Source organism: Sapajus apella, unplaced genomic scaffold (genome assembly GCF_009761245.1).
Source record: "Sapajus apella isolate SASKATOON/1434 unplaced genomic scaffold, GSC_monkey_1.0 scaffold16, whole genome shotgun sequence".
Taxonomy (NCBI): domain Eukaryota; kingdom Metazoa; phylum Chordata; class Mammalia; order Primates; family Cebidae; genus Sapajus; species Sapajus apella.
Window position 1 is genome coordinate 11,091,576 of NW_022436956.1, and position 18,900 is coordinate 11,110,475.

Sequence of the window (18,900 nt, forward strand, 5' to 3'; positions counted from 1 at the left end):
CTCCACAGAAAGTTTGAAGGAATTGAAAAAGCAACTACGAGACCTAATACATAGATATTTAAAAGTTACAAAATAAAATATTATTATACAAACACCAGGTACAGTTCTATAAACAATTGCTATCTGTAATACAATTAGAAAATGTAGTAAAATAACCTTATTTATAATTGCATTAAAATACACCAAATGCTTAAAAATAAATATAAGAAAACAAATTGACCTCATCAATGAACACTATAAAACACTGTTGAGAATAATTAAAGAAGACCTAAATAATTACAGATATTCCACATTAATGGATCTGAAGGTTCAACAAATTAAAATTCTTATATATCCAAATTCACTCATTTATTGTAATTAACCCAAATAGTCACACAAGGAGGGATTTTTTTTCTATAAGTAGAAATTGACTAAGTAATTTAAAAATTGATGTGGTATTTTGTTGTGATCTAGAATAGACAAAACAATGTTGAAAAAAAATAATGTTGAAAGAAGGGCTACCTGATTTAAGCTCCTCTGTACACAAAGAAAATGAAAGCAATCCCCCACTGAAACTGTGTGGATAACAGTTTCACTCTCTTTGGCTTCAGTTACCCCCATTAAACCGCAGTCCAAGGGGTTTACAGTACAATTAGATACTTTGAGAAAGAGACCACATTTACATAACTTTTATTACAGTATATTTTATAATTGTTCTATTTTATTATTAGTTGTTAATTTCTTGCAATACCTAATTTCGAAATTAACCTTTATCATGAGTATGTGTGTAGAGAGAAAAAATAAACATAAAATATATAGGGTTTGGTACTATTCATGGCTTTGAGATGGGTTATTTCCCTTGATCCCTTCATGAGACTCACCAAGGGTGACTCATTTACTCAGCTGCCACATTCAATCCCTTACTGGAGGAAGCACACAAGCCAATCAATGGGTGCAGGAACTGAAGTGAATGAATGCTGGAATAGGCCGGTCAATATTCACTGGCGGGAGCCGGCTCTTTGTGGGCCCTGCAGCAGCATCCATGCATGTTACAATGCTCTTTTTTAGCTCTGCTGTCTGGAAGGGGTGTCTGTGAGCCCCACACCCCCAGAGGGCGTGTGTTACAATCAGTGCTCTTTTAGCATTTGCCATTCACAGACAGCTAAGTGTTAACCAGCTCAGTGGAGGGTCAGGGTGACAGCCTTTTACATCCTGCCCTCCTGTTACCTGAGTTCTTGTCCAGCATCCAGGTAGAATCAGGTCACATGAATGAATCGAAGGGTAGTGTATGTGGAAAATTTTACAGAGTGGTGGAAGTGGCTCTCAGAGGGAAGGGGCACTGGAAGGGAGATGGAGTGGGAAGACAGTCTTCCCCTGAAGTCCAGCTGGGGAATGTTCAAACTCTTCTCTGAAGTCTTACCATCAAGATATTCCTCCAAAGTCAGGCTGCTTTTCTCCAATGTCTAGGTGCTTCTTCTCTCTTCTGCCGCTACACTCTGCTTCTCTGCTAGTGGAGCTTGAGATTTTTATGGGTACAGGGTCAGGGGCAGAGCAAGCCAGGGTGGTTTTGGATAAAGCAACATTCTAGCAGGAAGCAGGAAAGCAGGGATGTAAAATTCTCATTTAGGGCCATGGGTCCAGGCTTAAGGGTGGAACCTTCGCCAGAGACTCCACCCTTTTCTACTTAGTATTTTCCTGTCTCCTGTCTGTATCAGTTTCGGGCACCCACTAAGGGTCTTGAAATGTATTTCTCAAGGATCAGGGCAGACTACTATAGCTTGTAGAAGTATCTGCGCTCCCAGATTCATTGCAGCATTATTCACAATAGCCAAGATGTGGAAACAACCTAAGTGTTCACTGACAGATGGAGTTCCCACCATTTACAACATGGATGGATGCACCTGAAATACACTATGGTAAGTGAAATCAGCCAAACAGAAAGACAAATACTGCATAATCTCACTAATAGGTGGAATCTAAAAAAAAATAAAAGTTGAACGCATAGTAACAGAGCAGAATGGTGGTTGCCAGGGACATGGGTCAGGGAAAGGGGAAGAAATTGACCAAAGGGCACAAATCTTCAGTTATAATACAAGTAATACAAGTAATAGAGATCTAAGGTACAGTTTGGTGACTATAGCTATTAATAATGCATTTTATATCTTAAATTTGCCAAGAGAGTAGATTTCAAGTGTTCTCACTATATACAAAAAAATAGCTATGTGAGGTGAGGAATATGTTAATCATCTGGACTTTGGTAATCATTTCACAATGTGTGTATATATAAAAGCATCACATTGTATACCCTAAACATATGCAATTTTTATTTGTCAATCATACCTCAATAAAGCTAGTGAAAAAAAAAAAAAAAACTAAGCCAGGCACAGAAGTAAAAACATTTCATGATCTCATATGTGTAGAATCTAAAAAATTGAATACACAGAAACAGAGTAGAAAGATTGATACCAGGGGCAGGACCAGGTTGGGGGAAGATGAGAAGATGGAGATCAAAGGGTATGAAATTGCAGTTATGTAGGATAAATAAGACTAATGTGCATATTACATATTGTAGACTGGAAATTTACCAAGAAGTTAGATTTCAGGTCTTTTTACACAAACGAAAGTAAATGTGAAGAAATGTTGATTTGCTTCACTGTAGTAATCATTTCACTGTGTTTATGTACAAGGATATAAAAACATTTTGTTATACACCTTAAATATATGTAATTAAAATTTTATGCCTATAAAATAAAATGTTTTTAAACAAACAAAAGAAAAAAAGTTTATCTGGAAAGTTGCCATAATCAATGCAATGTGAAATGGACATAAGAATAGACAGATCAAAAAAATGGAAAAGAAAGTCCAAAGTAGATCCACCCATTATTTTTTGACTGAAATCTCATAGCAACCCAGTAGGAAAAGATGTCTCTTAAACAAATTAGGCTGAAAAAACTGAATATTCACATGGGGACAAAATGAACATCAATCTTTACTCCAGACCATGAACAAAAATTAATTTGAGATGGATCATAGATACAGACAAAATTAAGCTATAAAGCTTCTAGAAAAGAATACAAGAGACTATCGTTAAGATCTAGTAAGAGAAATACACTGTTTTGTTCTTTTAACTTACATTATTCTAACTTCTTTTTCCATGCTGCTACATAATTTTGACAGCCAATAATAATAAGGACCATATAATATTTTATTAAGTCAACATATTATATTTTACCTAATGTTATCCATATCTGAATATTGAAATGTCATTGTTCTTGCCATTTGAAATGAATTGGCATTACATATATTTTTCCTTTAGAATAATTTCTCAATATTAGACTCAAAGTATGTAAACATATCAACCTATCTTATTTGTATTTAAATGTTCCTTTTCTGAAGGATATCACCAATGTGTTTTAAACTTCTGAATAAATCATGCTGCTTTATTACTTTGTACTTTCACAAATCTTGCTCTTTTTCTTCCTTCATGATTTTTTTTTTTTTTTTCAGAGCTGACTTTATCTGTTATAAAATTTAATTTAATGTTTCTTCCCTCATTGCATGGTTTTTCTTGTATCTTTCCACATTTCAAGACAGGTATTCCTCTTAAGTACTGTCATAAAATTCTGCTTGTTTAGATACTGTTGCAATCATCACCTTCAGGGTAGGGTAAATGCCTTGTAAATTCAACTCCTGTCACTATACAAAATAGAATAGATAATAAATACTCATGGAATGAACACATATATCATTAAATGCTGCAAGTACTGTAAAATGTTGCAGGGTTTCTGCAGCTTTGTTAATATATAGTTTGATACTTTACTATTTAATGTTAATTTGCTTATTCAGTAGATATAAAATGGTATCATGTCACATTGTATACTACACTTTTAAAAATTAATAGTCACATTAAGGATTTTATGGATCTGTATTTATTAGTTTGGTTTTCTTTTGCATTAATTATAATTTATTTTATATGTTTGAAATGATCATATTGATATGTTTCTACATTTTCTATTCAATTTTAACCTACACATAATTTTAGATACTATTGTTTGAAAAATTTTGTATTTTGGAATATATTTTATATTTTGACATATAAATTATTTCTTCTTCATTATTTGGTATTGCATGGTTTATCTTCTTTTATTTGAGTCCCTTCATTATATGTGAAGTATAACATATGTAGAAATTAGAAACACAGCCTAAAAGTGCAATATAATGTAAGGTGAAATATTATGGTATTTATCATATAAAATTAGAAAACAGAGGAAGCATAGCCTATGTCTTTTCACCATTATCAGGTCAGACATTTTCCAGGAGAATTTTGACAGATTTTTTAAAACAATGAATTGCATCCCAGAGATTGGAAGCAGTCTATCTAAATGTGCCAAAGTTTGATATAGTTAGTTTTGGAAAAATGACAAATAATTTGGTGAGTTTAGAGCGTAAGGCCTGATGGAGAAAATGGACAAGGCCAGGAGGCTGGGCACTGAGATACAGACAGATTATAAAAATAATTATATATCACATTAGAATAGATTTTACTTCAAAGTTAGTGCGGAGACATAAAAGATTTTTCATAAAAGAAAAATAAACATAAAAGACATTATCACATCTACTCTGTGCATAAATATCTATGCAGAGATGGTCATTTCTTCCAAATTACCAATGAATTTATAAAACAAATTTCCTCCTCTATCCCTGTCCTTCCAGAAGCACACACCATGATTACCCCTAAAGCCAAGGAGGGCTGAAGTTGAAAATGATCCTATGTCCATCAGGGGGCGATAGAGCACAGTTTGCAGAATACATATTATCATGTGGAGTCCAGGCTGACACAATTTATCGTCCAGCTACTGACTTCTTCGACAGCATCACATATCTAACATGCTGCCAGAATCCTATCTGTAAAGCTAATATAGACTAAACAGAAGAGAGGGACCATGGCTGTCATATTAGTGCAGGCGCGGATACCACAGAAAAGATCAGAAGAACCAGGGATGATCGGAAGACCCTAGGAGAACATGCATGTCTTTTTTTGAATCACAGCCAAAAAGGTAAGGCGAGGACAAAAGCAAGTTCCTCATTCTTGATCAGACCTCCCTTCCACCCTTCAGGACTTGCAATGGAGACTGTGCCCAGTGACTTGCTTTCAGTTTGGTAGGTTATGCACTTAACATTCCCCTTTTGTGATAGAGGGGAGGCTCAGAGCCCAATTCAGCCACCCCTTTTCTCACATTACAGGAACATGAGACTCCAAGGAGGAAGGGGATTAAATCCTATTACTAGCATATGTGTCAAAGGGAAATTCCAAATTTTCCAGCTGCTAGGTTGCTAAGAGTCAAAACAAGAAAGCATTCTTATGACAAGCACTGGCAAATTCGTATTCTCGGATTCATTACAAATTTATAATATACAATTCTAAAATCTAACATACCTGTATGTTTATTACTTCCCTTTTATTTAAATACACAGCTATAACTAGAACTGTAAAAAAATTATCCAAGATTACTGTTCTCTAAAATGAGGCATAAAGTTCAGACATACTGCGTATATATTGTCTTAGTGGTGACCTTTTGTTCCCCATTTGTCACTGAAGCAGGAGCAGCCGCAAGAAACAAACCTCTTGGACACTGAACTAGGAAGGAAGAGGTTATTTAAACAGACCTCTTGGACACCGAACTAGGAAGGAAGAGGTTATTTATTTCAGCCAGGAGCAAGGCGTCTTGTTTGTCTAATAGCCAAGCTCATCTAATAAAGAGACGCTCTGCCTTTATATAGGCTTACAACTCTAGATACTACACATGAAAGGGTCTTGGGTTTACAGCCTTAGAAATTACATGTGAAAGATTCTTAGGTTTACAGTTTTAGAAATTACATGTGAAAGAGTCTTGGTCCACGGAGGAAGAGTGGGGTGAGGGTTTGGTCTTGTTTAAGTAAAAACAATACCTTCCGGAGATATTCCCCCATACTATGCCTGCTATCTATAGGAAGGCGATTTAGGAGGTGCCAGTCGGCCAGCATTTTTTTCTATTGAAATGCAGTGTGGAAGTCAAGGGGGAGGTGATCTTAGATGCTTGGGTCTCCTTCCTCATCACAACCATATGGATCTGTTACCAATAAATGTCTTGAGTTTTCATGGCATCATAACGTAACTGTTTATAAGAGATTTTGAATGTACTTCAAACCCTCATTACAACGTGCTGAAACTGAACATCAGATCTACTACTGTAAGGTTGATTCTGGTCTTTGTATTTCATATAAATTTCTAGATCTTTGTATTCTGTTTAGTTAAAAACTGTTATCATCCTATTTCACTCCAGTTCTGCTGTTTTTTCTCAGATGAGTGCTATTCATCAAGAGAATATGTACTTCCAAAGAAAATGAGATTTCAGAGGAGAAACAATTCTTTTAGCTTGAAGCATTAGGGAAAGCTTTGGCAGGAAGACAATGTTTGGATGGCATCCTGAAAAATGAGCATAATTTGGTCCTGTGGAGAACAATGAAACGGACATCCCAAGCAGAAGGTACATGAGGACTAGCACTCAGCGTCACCAAAAGCAGGGAATATGTAAGAAATGCACCAAAATTCAGGATCCACGATCCAGCACAATGTGAGAAACATGGCCTAACACAGCAATAGAATAGCTTAATTTAGGACTATACTGGAGAATCAAGACTATGTTGTTAGTGTTGGTTTGGAAAATTACAAAGGGATTTGAGTTGGCTGGTAGAGAAGTCAAGAATAAAAGAGAAATAGAAATAAAACTATTGACATATATTGGAACCAGATGTTAAGAAGATTTGAATGTTAAACTCAACATTATCAGCCTTGATATCAATAGGAAATGGAAATGTACCAAAGAAATTTTTAGAGAGAGAGCAAAATGATTTTGTCAATCTTTTATATAGAAAAACTTGCAACAGTTAAAAAAAAAAGTGAAATTACAGAACTGAAAAATGATTGAAAAATATAAACAATTGGGCTAGTTCTTTTTACAAATATTTTTAACTAGATAACTGTGATTCAAATTTTTTTTTAAAATGTATTGAAATGCCCTATTGAGGAACATGGTTGACTACTCTCAATCTGGATTAATTATTTAAGGTGGCAGGAACAGAAAAAAACCTAACTAGTCAGCTGCTTCCACTCTTGAGCAATACTCGAAAGAGAGCTTACCCTCAGTGAATCAGTTATGTATAAACACTTCCTCCTTTGAGAAACTGTATTTCGTTGTTTCTCTCTCTCTTCAAAATACAAAACAGAATTTATTTACATAATTGTTTGAATAGTTTTATTGCCTTTTTCCATATTATTTTTAAGAATGATAAGACATCTCACAAGCTTGCATTTATTTGCTTTCTTTTTAAAAATTTTAATTTTTTTATTTCAACAGGTTTTTGGAGAACAGGTGGTGTTTGGTTACAGGAGTAAGTTAATTTTTTTTTTATTTTTTGAGACAGAGTCTCACTCTGTCACCCATGCTAGAGTGCAGCAGCATACAGGAGTAAGTTCTTTAGTGGTGATTTCTGAGATTTTGGTGCACCAATCCCCGAGCAGTGTACACTGTACCCAGTGTGTAGTCATGTAGTCTTTTATCCCTCGTCATCCCCCAGACTTTCCCCTGAGTTTCTGAAGTCCAATGTATTGTTCTTATGCCTCTGCGTCCTGATAGCTTAGCTCCCACATGTGAGTGAGAAGGTTTGATGCTTGGTTTTCTATTCCTGAGTCACTTCACTTAGAATAGTAGTCTCCAGTTCATCCAGGTTACTGTGACTGCCATTATTTCATTTCTCTTTATGGCTGAGTGGTATTCCACGATGTGCATGTGTATCTATATATATCACATTTTCTTTAGCCACTTGTTGATTGATGGTATATTTTCTTATGTAATTTTTACAACAGTTCTATGAGGTAAGTAGAATTACTCTCAGAATTGTCCCCATAACAAGCAGATTTAGATCCAGGTATTTTTCTTCATAAAATCTAAGACTTATCCGGAGACTATGCCCAAGAGCTCAAGGAGAAGTGAACAATGTCTGGGCCACAACTAAAAATCATGAAGTGAATAATTTCATTAGATGACATTTTGGGGGAAAGATCAAGTCCCAGAGCAAACTTTCCATAGAAGTAAGCAAAACTACATAACAGATCTGATGTAAGCAGGGGAGAGCAGCTGTCATTGGGTGGTGTTATGGAATCTAGGAGGAAAGAGCCTTCATGTTTATTTATTTGGTGGATGCTAGAAAAGAACAATTTTAACAGAGTTGACTGGGAAATAAACCAGTAGATCTGAGGATTCAGATCACTGACAGGAGAGATTTGGTAGTTTAAAGAAGCTCTGTGATAATGATCATTGGATCTGTGAGCAGATGACTTTGAGATTTTTGGTACCCTCCTGGTTATGTGTCTTATGAGCATAAGTGTCAACCACATCTTGCTGATATGATAAAACTTTCCACTCGATAAAACTGAGCATTGCTTTATCTGATCCTCAGTGGGGATTATCATGAGTTGGGAACGTGTTTTAAAAGAATGTGTTTAAAAAGGATAAGCCACAATTTTCCTGTGGCTTATCCTTCAGTGTTTACTCACTATCACTAATACACATGTAGGTCAGCATGCACAGGGACTTAAGCATGATTCATTTAAGTTTGGAAAATTAAGAGCCAGTGTCATGGATTGTCTTACACATATAGCAAATAGTATGTAACAAAATATAACATAATTCACTCACTTTGGAAGAAGTTTAAGTGGTATGATTCACATAACGTAGGGCAGAGAAACTAGAGTTCTGATTCAGTCTTAGTCCTGCCATGAGGCTGCTGCATGAGCTCTGATAATGGAAGAGAGAGTCCCTGGTGGTAAGTGGCTGAGCTGGTACAGCCTACATCTGATGGTGCAAGAGGTCAGTGGGTGTGAAGTGGTAGGTTCTTCCCACAGGAGTACAAGAGAGCAGATTCCTTTCCATTCTGTTGGCGGAGTGCTCTGCCCACTCTATTCTCGGCACTGGCTGGACTTATAAATACTTTTGGCTGAGCTAAGTCATAATCAGCCTCCACACTTTCATTGACTCTTCATTGCCAAGTTCTCCTTAGCTTCATAGTTCTCTATGTGTCCACATAATTTATTTTACACATCAGAACACTTTTGCGAGTGTGGGCACTGTTAAAAATCATGCATAAGCTCTCCTGGCAAACCTGGATGTATGGCCTTTTCTACATAAAGGGCACTTCATGATAAGAAACCCAACATGATTAGGCTCCATTCTACCAACCCCTTCTCTCTCCTTACTTTCTCTCTCCTGTCTTTCACTTCCACCTCCGATCATCTTCTATTACACCAACACAGTTCTCCCTGGAAATAGTGTGCTCGGTACACACCTATGCTTCCACAAGATGTCCCCTTCTTCCCGATTCTGCACTTTCCCACCTTCTGTCTGATCTTTATTCACTCTCTTCCCCATGCATTCCTCACAGCCCGGCTCACATCCCACCTTTCCTGCAAAGCCTTCCCAAATAGCCATAGGCAGAAACAATCAGTCACTTCTCCATGCTCTCGTTGCTTCTCTGAATTTATGATGCTGATGTTGTAATGAAATTATTAAAAGAAAGATCACTGGAAATTGTAAGAGTTGAAGAAGGAAGAAAGAAACATTAAAAGCAGCTCAACAGTCAAAGACAGGTTTAGTCTCCAAAATAAATGTGAGAATAAACCTGAAAGGGTCTTCTGGCCAAGTTAGGTCAGGAGCGCTCTCCATTACAAACTAAGAGTATTTAAGGGTTCAGGGCATAACTTTTCACAGGCTCAGAATGTTTCTATCTCTTTGTCTTGCTTATCTGGGAGGAAGAGTTTTTGTGTCTGTTCCTTTACATCTTCCTGCAGCCTCAGGCATACCCCCAGAGTCTGCTTTTAGCTTCCCTATCTTAGTACATCAAAAGAGAAAGGAATGTGCTTATTAGGGCCCACTGTTTTACTGGGGCCCATTGTATGAGTGTAAAGTTTGGTGATTACTCAAGAGACTTTCCCTCCTCCTTCTGTGCTTGAGCTGTCTTATCAGTGTTTTACTGTCTGCTCTTTCTGGCTGCTTGTTTTTAGAAAAGAAGTGATTTCCTCGAAATGCATGAGGTTAGAAAGGGAGCTAGAACTTAAAATGGTGGTATTTGTCCAAGATGACGGTGCTCCTGCTCTGTCAGAGACAGCCTGCAAAACATCCTAGCTTTGTGACTCACTGGCTGGAAACATTTCTTAACTTCTCTGTGTCTCAGTTATCTCCTGTATAAAATGAGATAAAACTAATACTAATACTTCACATGATTATGGTGAGGACTGAATGAGTTAATTCAGGTAAAGTAAAGTGCTTGAGAATAATGCCTAGCACATGGTAAACCCCAAGAAAGTGTGCTCTGCTGTTATTATTGTGTTTTATTATGAACCATCTATTATGTATGATTCTAACAACAGATGATGGACTCCTTCAAGATAGGAATCTTATTCATCTTTATCAATTTAGCATAACAATAGTATCTGCTGCAAAACAGGAATTTAACAAATTCTAACTGAGTTACTTCTCCAGGATGTCTATGAGAAAGAGATTTAAGGATATCAGTGCTGACCTGTGGCCAAATTGTTGTAGAGAAAAACGTTTCTATGTACTTGCTTGTCTGCCTTCTTGCTTCTCCTCCCAATTATAAATATCTCTTTCTCAAGCTTGATATTATCATTCTGTTACTTCCCAGAAAATTTACTTTTGAAGAAAGAATCTGAGATTTGAGAGGAAATTCATTCTTTCATGGCAGAATTTCAGGCATAAAAATAGGTTTTGAAACCAGAGCTCTGACCACCATGATAGAACGGCCTCCTTCATGGAAATGTTCAGATTGACTTGCTGTGTGCATGTGAGTCTCTCTACAGTGGGAATGTTAGTGAGCTCCCGGGTCTGGATCCTCTTTAGGGAATGCTGGGGGTTGTGTTTCTCCCATCGTAGACTGTCATGCCTCAGGTTTCCCAGGGACTCCCAATCTGAGGGTTCAGAGAAGAAATTCTTGAATAAATTGAATAAACATATCTTATAAATAAATGGTTCGTTTGGTTAAATATGTAAATATTCCTGAAATAAAAGTTGTTTTTACTTTAAGAATTTTCAGACTCTTTGGGAGCAGAGGGGATAGGAGAAAGCCCGGGAGGTGCTAGACCTGGCTTTTCTCTGTGAAACTAATTATTTATTTTCTAAAGCGAACTGCTTAACGGAAAAGAGTAACAAAATGTCCACTACCTGGAAAATGTTGTTCTAATTAAGAAAGGCAGAGGAGAGAAAAATTAAAGCATAGAATGCTACCCAACAATCTCTCTTAAGCAAGTTAGAACCCCAGAGAACATACAAGAGCTTTTCTGCTGTGACTGTGAATGATCCCAAACAGGTTTGTATAGGAAGCACAGCTTTAGAGTATATTGGAAGAAATATGGTAAATAGGTGTTTTAACTCTGGTAATACCAAGCTACTAATTAATGATTCACTACTAAAAAACTTTAAAAATAACTAAAATCTCAAAGGGTTCTATGCTTGAGAATGGAATCAAAACAATTTTGTAAGTTGTGATTAAAATCAGATTTAGTTTAATCAGATACAGAAAAGAGATTTTGTAATAGTGGTTTCCCATTACTTTAAAATTGGATGTGATATTTTGTCTTTATTTTTTCACTTTGTCTTATAATGTTAATAAGAAACATATATATCAGAGAAAAGGGAAAGTGCAGTACCATTATTACCATTCCTCTAAATGCTGAGTTACATTTGAAACCATTTGGGGGCAAGGAGGGACTCTGAGATCTTTTGTTAGATTTTCCCTTGGCCAATAATAGAGTTTTTGGATTGTTTCTATGAATCCTCAGAAGGTAAATTCGAAGGCTAAATGCATATCAATACTGGGGATCGGAGGGAGGATTGTGAGCTGTTAGATCAAGGATCATTGCCCAGATCGAGTGAGAAATCAATAACTGAAAGTCAACAGCCATCTCTTTATGTTAGCCAGGATACTTCCTAACGAGAGGGGTGGAGCACAGGTGACAGAAGAAGGCATAAGGTGGGTGTTTGGGACAGGGCTTTCTTTCAAGCTCTTGCTGATTTTTGTATCCTCAGTCACCTCTCCTCCTTCCAGCAATTCTGAGTGATACAAAGACTCCAGTGCCTTCATCTATGGCTCTTGTCTGTTTTTACTGGAAGAAGACACGAAGACGTGGCACTGCTTATTCCTGTGTGGCCCTTCTTTTTTGAGTCACTGTTGCTGTGTCCTTCTTGGTATGCCCAATCATTTCTCAATGTGGCCTCTGTCGCAGTGAGATGCCTCACCCACTTGAAGCCACTGCCATCTACGTTCTGGAGTTAAGCCCACCATTGACTCCCTTGGTTACTGTTTCCTTCGTAAGAGTGGGAGAAAATATCTTTATCTTGGATGTAATATGCTTCTTGGGCTGGCATGGATGAAGTCAGGTGTTACCTCTTGGCTTCTTAACTCTTCCTAGTTCTAAAGATTTCTAAGCATTTTGGAAGCAGTTTCTTAGTGTTTAAGTGTAAAAGCCTTGCTTTTCTATCCTGGGCCTCTCATGGTAAAATAGGAACAATAGCACAAATATCAAAGGTTGTTTTGAGGAATAAATGAGATAATTTCATACAGAATTTCTGATAATATCTGACAAATAGGCCTCTAAAAATGACAATGTTTATACTACTGAATCCAAGACAGAAATTTGAGGCACAAGTGAGTGAAGAAGCTATTAAGACAATTATAAACTTGATAGTTCCAAGGATATGGACAATTCTGGAAGGAGACTTTGCAATGTGGGTGTCATGCTTAGGAGTTTTTTTAAAAGGGATAAAAAGGAGAATATGAAGCTGAATTTATTTTGGTACATCACAGTGGATCAGGAAGCTTTCTAGTTAGAATTTTAATAAAAAGGTGCCTGGTATTTTGGTAAGAGGTGTAAAGAGATAAAATTATGTGTACCCTAGGCAATTCATACGATGAATCCAGGAAAATGCTAAGTATCTCTGTCTTCTATGGGATTTCAGATCTAATCAATGGCTCTGCAAAGCTTCTGTGTAGCTGTTTTTGAGCCAAAGTAGGTAACTTTGATACACGTCAAAAAATGAGGAGATTGCCTGAGGGCAAATATAAGTATAAATATTTTCTTTACAATTTTTTTTGGAAGAGTACAATTGTTTGGCAGGTAATGGAATGATCCATGAAGCTTTACCAAGTCTAGTAAGCCCAAGTGAACATCCAAGAGGTAAGGCTGAGATTCAGTTGTCAAAGAAAAGGCAGAAACACCTTTAAAGTTATGGGCGGAACAAAAATGTTTTTTAATCTTGCAAGGTACCACAGAGATCATGCTTTTTAATCTTACAAGGTACCACAGAGATCAAAAAGTCCATAAGCTTCAAACTTCTTCCAGTGGAATCTTACCTAGAAACTTCATACATATGATAAGCAAACAGAAAGTTCTCACTAACTATATTTAATATGGAAACCTCAGGATAAATTCACTGGAGGCTCAGGGCTCCTTGAATCAGGCTTGGAAAGCCATTGGCCCAATCCATTCGCCTGACCTGATAATACTAAATCGTTACCACACTACTTGCCTCACTAGTAGCTTGGTAGCAAGATGGAAACAGACCCAAGTTTGGTAGACTAGCCACAATGCGTTTCACTTTCCTTAGGCAGTGGGGCTAATCTGATCTGCCTAAAAACCTTCAGGCAGAGAAATCAGGCATGAGGTCAGACATGGGATGAACATCCTTGCTGACAAATTCTAAGTAATTCCCTTTCCAGACATTTGGGGAAGAACAAAACAAAAAAAATAACTACACCTTGACTCTAGTCCTTAGTCTGTTAACATTTTTATTTTTTATTTTATTTATTTATTTATTTTTGAGATGGAGTTTTGCTCTTGTTACCCAGACTGGAGTGCAATGGTGCGATCTCTGCTCCCGCAACCTCCGCCTCCTGGATTCAAGCAATTCTCCTGCTTCAGCCTCCCGAGTAGCTGGGACTACAGGCGCGCGCCACCATGTCCAGCTAATTTTTGTATTTTTAGTAGAGATGGGGTTTCACCATGTTGAACAGGATGGTCTCGATCTCTTGACCTCGTGATCCACCTGCCTCGGCCTCCCAAAGTGCTGGGATTATAGGTGTGAGCCACTGTGACCGGCCTCTGTACTTTAAAAATTATATTATTCTCTTAATCAGTTATTTAAAATCTCTTTTCTTCTTTTTTATAGTCTTTCCCCATAGGTTTTTCTCACAAACTGTGTGAGGGGAGTAAATTGAGAAAAGTGGTGCAAAAAAAAAAAAAAAAAAAAGCATGATAGAAAAGACCTTCCTTCCAGGGACAGGGAATTCTCTAAAGAAGAAAGGCAAAGTAATAATAACCAAGACTGTATTACTTTGAAGATAGGTGAAGAGGCAGAACTTAGATAATACAATAAAATAAAATATGCAAAAAGATAATGTATTATAGTGTAGTGGTCCATATCATTCAGCACCTGCTGAAAATTTCAAAGTTGTTGTCACACATGAAGATTCCAAAGTGAAATTTCATATGTCAAAGCAGAAGGAATTCCAGAGCCATACACCCATTTATCTGCTCTTACTAACAGGAATCTGACCTGCCCTGTGCAATATTGTTTTCAGTGCTGTTTTTACTTCTTTATTCCTCAAAGTATAAATCAAAGGATTCAGCATTGGTCCTACCAGATTCATCAGAATTTGTACCATGGTTCCCAGCATGGGGTTGGGTGTGGGCTGCAGGTAGACAGTGATGATGGGCCCATAGGCACAGAGGATGGCAATGAGGTGAGCACTGCAGGTGGAGAAGGCTCGGCGACGGCCTTCAGTTGTACGAATACTCAAGATAGAAACCGTAATTCTAGTGTAGGATAAAAGAATTAGGAGAAAGCAGGCAAGAGATACGAGGCCAACATTGGTGAAGCTCACCCTCTGGGCCCAAGACGTGTCAGCATAGGCCAAGGGCAAGAGTGCTGGAATATCACAGAAGAAGTGATCCACTTCATTGGGACCACAGTATGGCAAGGTAAAGGTGAGGGAAGTCAAGATGCTGGAATGAATGCACCCTAACAGCCACGTGCCCACAGCCAGGGCCACACAGATCCTAGGGTTCATGAAGACTGTGTATTGCAGAGGATAACAGATGGCAGTGAAGCGGTCATAGGCCATCACTGTATACAAGAAGCACTCAATGCTCCCAAGGAAATGGAAGAAGAAGAGCTGGGAGACACAGTGTTTGTAGGAGATGAGTCGGCTCAGTCCCATCAGGTAGAGCAGCATTTTGGGACAAGTCACTGAAGAGAAACCCATATCAAACACAGACAAGTTTCCCAGGAAGAAATACATAGGTGTGTGAAGGCGAGCAGAAGAAATAACAGCAACAAGGATAGACATATTTCCCAGCAGAGTGCAGGCATAGAAGGGCAAGAATAAGACAAAAAGTACCATCTCCAGCCCCTCTGTGTGTGGGATTCCCAAAAGGATGAACTCTGTCACCACAGAGCAGTTCTTCACCTCCATGGAAGCCAGTTCTAGGGGAGGAAGAGGAGGCTGAGGTCATGGAAGAATGCCTTGGCTTGCTGTCAATCAAGTGAACATACTGGGGAAATAAAATTTGTCAATTAAGTGACTATGATTTGCTTGTAAGTTGTAGAAAGACTGCTTGTGATTCAAGTTACAAGGCATTATCCTTGGGCTGTAACTGCCATAACCAACTAAGTTTCCTTAGCAAATTTTTTTGTTATACTTATTTGAAATATAGACATCCATTATTAAAACAATATTCTTACAACGTTAGAGCAAAAATTTTTAGAGGGAGGGCAGGATCCACCCAAACATATGCTCCTCCTCCCAGGGTAGAAGGAAATAAAATATCAGGATCATTTGGGGACTTTTTTTTTTTTTTAATCACTGAAGATGTAAACCACAGTTCGAGAATCATCATATTTGTGAGCCATTATTAATGACAACGTGGGATTATATGTCTACGCTTTTTAAGGGAATCATAAAGGTTGAGCACTGCTTTGCAGTTCAAAATACTTATACAACATGATCTTCATTCATTTAATCCTCGTAGTAACTCTTTGTGGTAGATCTATAGAAAAGATTACATTTGAGCAGTAGGAAGGGTATGTGACTCTCCTAAATTAAGGCAGTTAGTACATGGTAGAATAGGCATTTGCATTCTTTTTTTTTCTCTTTTTAAACAACAGTGTTTCCCTCACATCTGGATAGATCCATCTGTGATGGATCATGGCATTCCTGGCCTTGTCAGACCTTGCCCTGGTATTAACCATGTTTTTCCTTTTGACATCATCAGGCTCTTAAAATAATCCTCCTCCACCTTAGTAAGCAATGGAAAACCAATATGTTTCCAGCTGTCTCCCCACAAACACACAAATATAACATCTAAGAGACTAAATATTTTTTTTTTGTTTACAATTATATTCTCAGTGCAAACAGCAGTGCCTGGCAGAGTACTTTTTCAATAAACATTTGATGAAGGAAATAAGATAGCTTACTCATTGCCTGGCAAGAATTGGATAACACTCATCTTGTGCAAGAATTTATGTGGTACTATCAGATAGCAATTTATTCTCACTATCTCCTAAAGCAGCTTGATCATCTACCTGTTTATCTTTTGCCCCATTTCCTGTATATTTAGAATTTCTCTGTTTACATCCATGTCACCTGCACTCCAGAAGAAGCTCTGCATTGTGTTTCAAAAGACAATCAGACCCAAGACAAACACTACATATAATCTACACTGCTTCCAAAAATGTCCTGGCTGTCATACATTGAAGAAAGAATCAAACTGAAGCTATCCACTTATAGTCTCATTTAGAGCTTCTGTTATTTTAATAATATAAAATCAAGTCCAAATTGCTGATGATTAAGTGAAATAGTAAGAATGGGGTTTGTGAGCCGATGGGCCAGCACAATGGGCTCAAAGATAAACCAAGCAAATAACAGCTATTCTTGTGGCCAGTAGCTCCACACTCTGTCCATCCTGAACTCTGAAAACACTTTGATTTTTTTAATTTTTTATTATTTTTTTTAAAGATGGGGTTTCACCATGATGGCCAGGCTGGTCTTGAACTCCTGACCTCAGATGATCTGAGCACTCCCAATTTTCCTCTCCACTGGATACACAAAGCGTAAAAGAGGAGCATAAAAAAGAAGTGAGGGCCTCTGTAATCTCAGCTACTCTGGAGGCAGAGGCAGGAGAATTGCTTGAACCCAGGAGGTAGAGGTTGCAGTGAGCCAAGATCCCACCACTTCACTCCAGCCTGTGCAACAGAAAGAGACTCAGTTTCCCAAAAAGAAAGAAAGAAAGAGAGAAAGAAAAATAAAGAAAGAGAGAGAGAGAGAGAGAAAGGGAGGGAGGGAGGAGGGAAAGAGAAAGAAAGAAGAAAGAAAAGAGGCAAAGATGGCACTTATGTAACTTACAAAGAGGAAGTCTGATCATTCAGTCAGTCAAATTTTCCTTTGATACGATACTAGAGGTTTGGAATCTACACCTGTGATCTGGACAGCTTTCTTCTTAACTAAATAAACTCCAACTAAGTGAAATGCAGGAGCGTGTGCCTATGCCTTCTGCAAAGATATTTTCCAAGACACTGATAGCTACATTACTTTCTCCTACATGGAAATTTAAATACTCTTGGAGCCTTTGGGACCCCATTCCTGAATGAGTCCTATTCAAGGAGGTTGTTGAGCAAAGGGAGTAATTAGAAGTGAGTAAATGGTCTAGTTGAAATAGAGTATGGTGATGTTTCCCCCTGTGACAGTGCTGGATAGGAACAAGAGGGAGCTAAATCTCTATTTTCTGCCTCTAAGATTGGCCTAGGGAAGGGAGAAAAAAGGTGAATGGTATAGGACAATCCTAGGACATATGTAGAAACCAGTTACTCAATTTCAGGCTATATTATTGGAATGAGAAATAACAACCACGTATTTCAGACTTTTGAAAATATCCAATTTTAAATATTTTAAGTTCTTCATAGTTCTTTCCATGAACTGAATTGTGTTTCTTCAAAATTCATGTTGAAACTCTTAACACACCCACCCCATATAACTGTATTGAAACTAGGGCCTTTAAGAAGGTGATTAAAGTCAAATGAGACCGTAAAGGTGAAGCCCCAAGGCAGTAGAACTGGTATCTTTGTAAAAGGAGAGACATCAGATCAATCTCTCTCTCTCTCTCTCTCTGTGTGTGTGTGTCTATGTTTTTCTCTCTGTCTGTTGTCTTTTTCTCTCCCTTTACCCCTCCATGTGAGAACACAGCAAAAACACAGCCCTGTCTCTAAGCTCCAGAAACTAAACCCTGCTGTAAAACCTCTGGAACCTTGATCTTGAATTTTACAAGACTCAGAAACCCAGGCACAGCTTAACTCAGTTCCTGTGGATCAGAGTCTCTCATGAGGTTACAGTCAAGCTGCCAGCTGGGGCTGTGGTCTCCTCTGAAGGGTTGACAGGGGAAGGATCTATTTCCAAGCTTACTCACATGGCTACTAGCAGACCTGGCCCTGTCCACAGAACTGTGTCACAACATAGGAGCTGGCTTCTCCCAAGGCAACCAAACCAAGAGACAGTAGGATAGAGCCAGTGCACCCAAGATGGAAGGCACTACCTTTTATAATCTAATCTGCTAAGTGCTGCTTCATCACCTCTACTCAGTAGAACCGCATTCTATTGAGTAGAGCTAAGTCACTAAATCCGGGCAAGTGATTATACAAAGCATGAATTTTAGAAAGTGGGAGTCACCAGGGGCCATATGAGAGGCACTGTAGGACAGTGAGGGAATGATAAACTGTTAAATAAGTGATCCTGGGACAAGTGGCTATTTGTGTTTTT

At 37.9% G+C, this 18,900-nt stretch overlaps 1 protein-coding gene across 1 annotated transcript; it reads right to left on the reverse strand.

Moving 5' to 3' along the window:
• Positions 1-14,598: 14,598 nt before the first annotated feature.
• On the reverse strand, positions 14,599-15,612 carry LOC116555970 (putative olfactory receptor 10D3). Its single transcript, XM_032284892.1, has one exon. It carries the CDS (start codon positions 15,562-15,564, stop codon positions 14,617-14,619), a length of 948 nt encoding a protein of 315 aa, XP_032140783.1. The 5' UTR covers positions 15,565-15,612; the 3' UTR covers positions 14,599-14,616.
• Positions 15,613-18,900: the final 3,288 nt, after the last annotated feature.